The 7995-nt window shown below is 53.4% G+C and overlaps 4 protein-coding genes across 4 annotated transcripts; 3 read left to right on the top strand and 1 right to left on the bottom strand.

Annotated features, from left to right (window-relative positions):
- Positions 1 to 1013: 1013 nt before the first annotated feature.
- On the top strand, positions 1014 to 2147 carry CLAFUR5_07687 (uncharacterized protein; the record flags this gene model as incomplete). Its single annotated transcript, XM_047906835.1, has 4 exons — positions 1014 to 1359; positions 1419 to 1685; positions 1743 to 2039; positions 2089 to 2147. The coding sequence occupies 4 exons, from the start codon at positions 1014 to 1016 to the stop codon at positions 2145 to 2147; spliced, it is 969 nt and encodes a 322-aa protein (XP_047763878.1).
- A 272-nt stretch (positions 2148 to 2419) lies between these two features.
- Positions 2420 to 2741, top strand: CLAFUR5_07686 (uncharacterized protein; the record flags this gene model as incomplete). The annotated part of the gene is made up of 2 exons (XM_047906834.1): positions 2420 to 2633; positions 2683 to 2741. 2 exons carry the CDS (start codon positions 2420 to 2422, stop codon positions 2739 to 2741), a joined length of 273 nt encoding a protein of 90 aa, XP_047763879.1.
- Positions 2742 to 3014: 273 nt separating this feature from the next.
- On the bottom strand, positions 3015 to 5711 carry CLAFUR5_07685 (Maintenance of mitochondrial morphology protein 1; the record flags this gene model as incomplete). The annotated part of the gene is made up of 3 exons (XM_047906833.1): positions 3015 to 4251; positions 4904 to 5413; positions 5467 to 5711. The coding sequence occupies 3 exons, from the start codon at positions 5709 to 5711 to the stop codon at positions 3015 to 3017; spliced, it is 1992 nt and encodes a 663-aa protein (XP_047763876.1).
- A 959-nt stretch (positions 5712 to 6670) lies between these two features.
- On the top strand, positions 6671 to 7885 carry CLAFUR5_07684 (uncharacterized protein; the record flags this gene model as incomplete). The annotated part of the gene is made up of 1 exon (XM_047906832.1): positions 6671 to 7885. The coding sequence occupies one exon, from the start codon at positions 6671 to 6673 to the stop codon at positions 7883 to 7885; it is 1215 nt and encodes a 404-aa protein (XP_047763877.1).
- Between the last annotated feature and the right edge of the window lie 110 nt (positions 7886 to 7995).

Below are 7995 nucleotides of genomic sequence, written 5' to 3'. Positions count from 1 at the left end.
AAGCTGCGATACTGAGTCAGGAGCACTAGGCATGGCCAGGGTTCTAGGTTGGCGCTATGTAGCTTCGAGGTTTGTGGTGTCAGATTTTACAGCGTTATAGACGCACTCAGTCTTCAGTGCACGTGATAACTAGCAACAGAACACGGGCGTACTGCAAGTGACCATTTCCTCTCGTGATTTGCGATTTGGGAACATGTTCTCGTCAATGTCTAGCAACCGCCACTGCGTAAACCCAATGGTCCCTTCAGCACCTTCGATGAAGACCGAGCGGCTTCTTTGCTAGGATCCTCTTGCCTAATGTCTGGATCGAGCGGGAGCATCCAATTTCTCACCTCGCCAATACTTGTGTCATTGCCATCTGGGAGGCGCTGCCAGCGATTTGCTCTGTACAGAGCAAACCACTCGTGGCCAACTTGATTCTAATATATACTGAATCGATTCGTTGCCAGGATATCATTACTCAGGGGTCGTGACTTATGAGCATCCGTGGAAGCTCTACTGGATGCAGTCCTCTATGTTTTGCATGCAACGTACTATCCTTTGTCTACAATGAGAGCTAAGAACAAAGCGAGCCATGTCACTACTCTCATTGCACTCAGAACATGGCAATAAGAGGTCACAGCAAACGTAGGCAGACCTATAAAGTTGCAGCCAATCGCACGCGGCTTCAGCACTTGAGCTATCAGGATATTGTGCTACAACATGTATCCTCTTTCTTTGCGGCATTATCCTTGGCATCATCTTGGTATACCTATTGAGCCTCCTTCAGTATTTTGCTTCGTCGTATAAATCACAATATTAGGAACAGAAGAACGTAGGTGAATGATGACATTCACTTCAGCTTGCATCACGGCCCGGGCTTGGCGTCCTGGCTCGAGCCATTCCCATCGACGTGTGACGTGCTAGTAAATTGGGGCCCACTTTGAGAAAAGGTCGCTCGCAGTAAAATTGCATCTTCCTTCTCCAACCTAACGAACCTCAACATCCACGCGACCAACAGCAAGAGCGCAGCAATGACGCAAGACAACATACCACCTGCCTACCCGATGCCGACCCAGGAAGAGAGACAGGCTGCACTCGTCGTCGCCGTCAGCCGCAATCTCGACCCCCAGATCCATCTGAGTACTGCAGCTGGAGCAGTCGACATCAACGCCCAGCCCACGACGTACCCAATGCCCAACGGCCCCGTACTCATCACTGTCGACTCCTTCTTCAGAGCCGCTGAAGCCGAGGGCTTCACACCTACCGTGGTCGTCCAGCGGCATGGTGGCATCCCTGCGAAGCACCTCCAGACACGCGCGGACATCCTCATCCCGCAGGACACGGAACTGATAGTTGGGATCAACCTACCCGGCACAAGTAAGTACCCTGGAATGCGCGACGCTTTCGAGTCGAGATCAGGACTAATAACCGCATAGCGTTCTATCAGGTCGCACGTGCTCCTCACCAGCACTTTACACTGCGCGTCGACCTAGGCGACATGCAAGACGGCGGGATCAGCGTACCATGCCCATCCATGGACCTCCTCACAGGCAACGTCGTCGAGGTGCGGACTGAAGGCTTCTACGGCCTCGAGTCGCTCATCGCCCTGCAGACCTTCGCTATCAAGGGCATCGGAGGCATCGTCAACATTCAAGCCGGCGACTTGATCTGCTATGGACTCTGTCCAATCCCCGCTGTTAAGAGTATGTTCTCCACACGAAGCGACGCGTAGGGCCAAGAAATGGACTAACGCGTACTAGACTTCGCGATCCTCTGTACCATACACCCCGTCACCGAGAACGCGACGGGTTACATCATCATCCAGCAAAGCGCCGTTCAGGAGATGCTAGCGGATAGTGTTCTCGCCTTCGCTGTCGCGTCCCACGTCCCTCTCGATCCGAACTTCCACGACTACACTGTCAGTTACGAGGCCGTGTCAGCAGCGAGGCAGCAGGAGTTTGCCCAAGAGGACTTCGAGGCCTGCGGCGAGCAATGCCAGATCGTCCGCATTAGAAGAGGGGATTTGCTTGAGCTTCGCTACAAGCAAGCCAACGGATGTAAGTAGGCCATTGCTGTAGTGACAAGTATACGCTAACATGACCATAGTCAAGTATTGCTGCAACCTGACCACCGGCGACATCTTCGCACGCGGGCCGATGGAGTAAGGAGGAAACCTTGCAGACATTCGGGAGGCGGCCGTCGGATGTGAAGCCGTCCTGAAGGGAGTGCTCTGGATACGTATGAACTTGCTGTACGAAGGCCTGTGCGGTTGTCTCTTCGTGACAGGCGCTGTCTTTTAGTATACACCGCGATCGAGGCGTTATCTTGCAGCAATGCATAGCAAGATATGATCATACGCCCCTACCCCTTTACCGATCATTCTCATGTCGACCACAAAGTCCACCACATCGCCCTTTCGCAAGCTGCTGTCTAGGAGATGCTGAAGGACAACGTTCTCGCCATCGCCGATTGCACCATCTACTTAGCCATTCCAGGCTTCCAAGATTACACCGTCGCCGGCCAGGACATCTTAGCGGTCCCAGAGCAGTGGTCCGCCAACGAAGACTTTTTCGCGTGTGATGCCGAGTGCCAGCTGGTCCACATCACCCGGGGCACCGTCTTCGAGGTCCGCTACAAGCAGGCCAACAGCGGTAAGTGAAGCATTGCCGCGGCAGTATACAGTAATCTAACGTGTCGAAGTCGTCCACTACAGTAAGCTGAGCGACGGAGAGTCCTTCGCGAGTGTTCGGCGGGACTAGAGGAAGCATGAAGAAGAGACGCTCCGCGTTGGCCTGTGAGGGAAGTTCCACAGCATACACACCAGGGCCCTGGGACAGACGGCGCCTTGAGCCGATAGTGAGAGTTTTTGAAGTATCGGGTCCCCTGGGGCGTAGTACACAAGCTTCAATGGCACGGCTTGTGTAAATCCGAGTGCTTTTCTGGACCATTATGAGCGTAGCAGTCCTTTCCATCTTGAATCAAACGATACCCCAACACCATGCTAACTCAGACCATGAACATTTTGCAAGTCCTCACGACGCCGCCTTAATCCCATCATGACTAGCCTCCCGTATCGTCCTCAACCTCAAACTACTATCATCCCTCCTCAACTGCTTCCTTCGATCCCTCTCATCCGCCTCCCTCATCTCCTGCCCCGCCAGCTCAATCTCGCTCAAATCCTCCTTCTTCTTCCCGTCCTGCTCTGCCTTCGTGGCCAACGACGAAGTCCGCTTCACACTCGGACCCCCATGCTGCGCCGCCCAATCTCTCGTCCTCTGCTCCGCCGTGGTCTCAGCATTTCCCACACCAAATCCTGTCTTCGGCAGCGGAAGGTCGTCGTTTGGGATGCTTGGGTGTGGACGCTCGGTCTTCGTGTTGAGAGGTGGTACTGATGCCTTGCTTGAACCTGCTGATTCGTCTACGACCGCTTCGTCCTCGCCGCCTCTTGTGTTTTTCTTCCGCGGCCATAGAGATGGTAGCACGATCTGCTGGAACCGCGGCTCCACTACTCTCTCATCGAACCATTTGTGAATCCTGTCCTCCACCAGCTGTGCGATCTTCGGCACATCCTGTAATCGACTTCGTGACCCGATCAGCGAATGCACGCTCAGATCCAGCCTATAATCGTCCAGAAATGTAAACGTCAAGGTCGTCGGCGAGTGGCCAGTAGGATTGAGAGGATGGCCCTCATTCTTATCCGGTTGTCCAACTGGCGTCGCACTCTCTGCCGCTGCCGAATGAATCTCCTGACTCGGCTGGAAAGAAAGACTCAACGTGCCCGAGAACCTCACCACACTCACCGCCAAAGCCACAGGCAACACCATCACAAACGGCTTGGGATAATTCAGCACCAACTTCGTCTCAATCCCGAGCGTAACCACATCTGACAGATCCACATCCATCCTCGCTTGTAACCTCTCCCCCTTCAGTCCTGTCAACTCTTTCAGTGGCATTCCATTCTCATCCACGGGTATGACGCGACAGTTGCTGAAGATGGGAAACTCCTTCCCAAGACTGATTTCCGTCACCTTGATATCGTCAATGAAAGAGGGCTTACTCCCCCCATTCAACATCTCCGTCAAACTGCCCAACACAGCCTCATCCTCCTGCGCATCAGCTCTAAGCTGCGCAATCGTCTGCGCGATCAAGACATTGAACCAATCCAGACTCTCCGGCTGATGTCCATGAACATTATAGTACGTCTTCTCGAGAATCTTCTGCACCGTCAAGCCCCCATCTTGCCGCGGCTTCAGGATCGCAGTGCTCGGTCTCGTTCGAAGGGCGGTGGAAAAGGTCCGTTGGCGGGTGTGGGAGAGAGTTCGTTGGCGGCGCGCGGCAGCTCGCGTGGAGGCTCGTTCGTCGGCGGAGGGCGCGTCGCCGAAGATGAAGAATTTGATGAAGATGAAGAGGATGAAGGCTAGCAGCAGTTGGCCGAAGATGAAGCCTGAGGCGAAGGAGCCACCGCCTGACGAGGGTGCGGCATCTTGGAGGTGGTGTTAGTTGGTAGAAGGTAGTTGGCAGTGTTGTTAGGAGAGACGGACTTTGAGATGCTTGGTACTTGGCCTTGGACATGGCGACAGCTGACAGGCTCTATTGGAGAGCGTATGCTAGGCCATCGGATTGTGGTAAGGACGACGATGATGTGCGTGTCTTTGAAGTGAAGATCCGAGGTGTAGCAAAGTGCAGCCAAATTGCTTGAGCTTCCAGTCAAATGACGTCGATCAATGGTTAATCCCTGCTGGAAATCGATCAAAGCGGAGAGCAGTCCGCTCGAGTATAGTATGAAGAACAGTGAGAGAGATAGCAGTTCAATGGGCAAGTATTGTGTTCGTTATATTCATCCTAAGCACTGATGCTATAAGCTATCTCATGACCTCACATCTTCGCGAGCGAACTTCTGCTCGGGTTCCGTGCCTCATACCCTGGCAACGTCTCCATGCTCTGCCGTGCTGCGTACATTGGTGGCAGGTCAGTGCTGACTGGACCATGTTCGTCGCCCGCTCGCCCAAGTCTAGCTTGATCAAGCCGAGCCTGAGTCTGGGCTTTCTGCTTCCGATGGCGTCTCAAAGTGATGAGCCCCAGAATCATGGCAATCAAAACGACACTACCGATTGAACAACCAACGGCAAACGCTATGGTCGTTGCAGTCTGTCTGACGCGCTCCGGATTGATGCCAAGATCAGGTTCAGGTACCACAGGTGCTGCCGCTACTGACCCTCGCGCTGCAGTCGCAGTCATTGTAGTGCTCGACGACGGTGTTGATGTGGTCTGCGGCTTTTCTCCGCCAGTCCATGATACAACGATCGCAGTCTCGACGAAGAAGTTGTTGTGGACTACTGAGGTAGCAGTTGCATCAACGACTGTGGTCGATGTGTAGCCTGTATAGCGCGTACACAGATCTGGAGCAGTCTGCGAGACTATGTGTGCGCCGCTGAGCAAAATCAGCCACTGCATCCCACTTTCGATACAGACTGATCGACTTACGTAGGACAGCACGTTCCCAAAGTGGTCCGGCCATCCGTTTGGTGAGCGACAAAGCTGTACTGCAGAGGACATGCTACCGCTGACATGGTCGGGAAGCCCGTCTCGGCTGAGGCGAAGGGGTAACATGCGCTGTCGTAGCCACGAATAGCAGTGAGTTTGCCGACAACATCGTTACCGGCTGGTGAGACTGTGTATGTCGGCTGCAGGCAGCTAGTGGGTGGTGTGAAGATATCGGTGGTGAGCATTTCGACAGAGATGAAGGAATCCAAGAAACGAAGCTATATCCTCGCCGCTGGACTGTGACGGCGAGACAATACTTTTCAGCTGCGCAAAGACTTCGGCTGCTCGCGAGAGGAGTTGACAGTACCTTATATAGCTCTTACCTTGTTGTGCTCGCAACCCTGCCTTGATAGTCCGAATGCCTGAGGTGTGGTTGCATGATTCCATTGAGTTGCCAGACTAGTAGACTTGAGACCAGTGAAGATTCAAGAGGTCGTGCAGGAGGAGGAAGCAGTCCGCGGAGCTGGAATAAGGTCCGTGATAGGCCTACTCGACCCTTCAGCGGCACAGTTCATCGCTGCGCCTCTTGAAGGTCGGGCAATCTACAACTCTACAGTCAACCCAAAATGGCCTTGTGACCTCCGCACTGCCGCTACCCAGCTTCAAGCGACTTCTTTGGAAGGTCGGTCAATCCTCCAGGATGGCGTTCTGCATCTTGACGTGGTGCCAAGTCTGGCACTGTAGCCGGATTGCGAGCTTCGTGCTGCTTTTTGGTCTCAGGATCTCAATTCTTGATTCTGTACCGAGCTTGACCATGTTTTGGCTGTTTCCCCAAGATGACAGAAAGCTCATCAGCTGGAAGTAGTATGTCTTGCGGGGCTAATGCATCACGTCCATAGTCTCTGCGGCATTTTCAGATAGCATCTCTAGGCTGCTCACGTGGGGAGCTGGCATTGGATGTCGGTCTCACGCTCATAGCCAGTGATCATGCGAGCAAGCGAACGATGAATACCGGGAAACATGATGTTGTGAGAGGGATGAGGAAGTGTGACAGAGTTCCTGCTCGATGATGTGCCCGGACGGAGCAGTTTCCGAGCCTTGGCAGACGACGCGAAAGCGACGCGGCTCCCTCGACGCGTCCACTTTCACTTCCACTTCACCTCTCCATTGACATCACGATTGTGCCCTATACAACAACAACCATATGCCTCCAACTAAGCGAAAAGTTGACGATGCAATCCATGTACCTCGCAAGTCCTCTCGCCCTTCGATCACGCCTGATCGCTATGGACAATCTTCAAGAGCAGACCTTCAAGAGAAATTGCAGTACGATCAACAGTCTTCTATGACCATACCATCGTTGTCGGTCGATAGCATCGAGGCGATATTCGAAGAATACGATCGCTTGGTGTCGTTCATGCCGTTGCAACGCTCGGGCAGCGACAAGGAAGTGCTTAGACGGCATAAGGAGATTGAGAAGGCCACAGCTGCAATCTTCGACATCCATCAGCGTGCCCAGGAGAAGATCACAGCTCTGTGTCAGCAAATCAATTGGCATACGATGTGGCAACATCCTGGCTGGAAAGATCCCAAGTGGTACTGGAACGGCAACATCTTTGACCTCGATGGCGAGCAGATATGTGCTACATTTGAGGAGCACCCTATACAAGACACTTCGGACTTTCGCCGGTATCTGGCTCGAGTCATGAACGGAAACCTCCCCAAAGGAGATACAGGCAGTTACTGCGAATACGATGAGAAAATCACTGCTATCATGACTTCCGTAGGAAGGTCCCATGACCCCCGTGCCAGCTTCAATACATTCCAGCTTTCCAACACCATTCTGGAAGGAGTAACGTGTACGAAGTATAAGGGCGAGAATGTGCTGCCAACCATCATGCGTCGCATCAATGAAAGCGAAAGTCTCAGGGAGGGGATGATTACGAGGATCAGAACCTGCTTACGCAACGCGGGAGGGGAGTATCTTGACTGCGCTGCAGCTCGACGGAGCATTTGGAGGTCTTATGCATCTGCCTTATCCCAGGATGAAGATGTGCACGCTTACCACGACTGCGTACATGGCTACCTGTTGCGCATCCTTGAGCAACTCCAACTCAAGGCTAAAGAAGGAATTCGAAGAAACACATATCTCGCGGTAGGAACCAAGCTGCCTACGGAGCTAGCAGACTTGGTCCTCAATGCTGCTCTTTTGGCCGAAGAAGTCCCACTCGGTACCAGCATCGCTGAGGAAGTCGAAGTCGTGTATCAACCTGCCGAGCACTGGGATAAGGAAGTGCTTAGAAGGAAGAAGGTGCTCGAGAAGTACTCGTGTGTTTTCGTGCAGTACGATCGAAGTGACGACCCAACTCGATATGGTGGTATGTTTCGTGCGACTGGCTTCGCGCGTCGCCCGAAGTAGTGCACAGAACCCACTCGGGGTCGTCTGCATTGGCCACTATACACCTACCTTGCTGTCGTCGACAAGCTCCCAGCAAAGCTAGCCGACCTCATCGAAGAGGCCGATACGTG

Source organism: Fulvia fulva, chromosome 6 (genome assembly GCF_020509005.1).
Source record: "Fulvia fulva chromosome 6, complete sequence".
Lineage (NCBI taxonomy): Eukaryota > Fungi > Ascomycota > Dothideomycetes > Mycosphaerellales > Mycosphaerellaceae > Fulvia > Fulvia fulva.
Note: the sequence above shows the minus strand (reverse complement) of the source record. Positions and strands in the feature narration are given on the sequence as shown.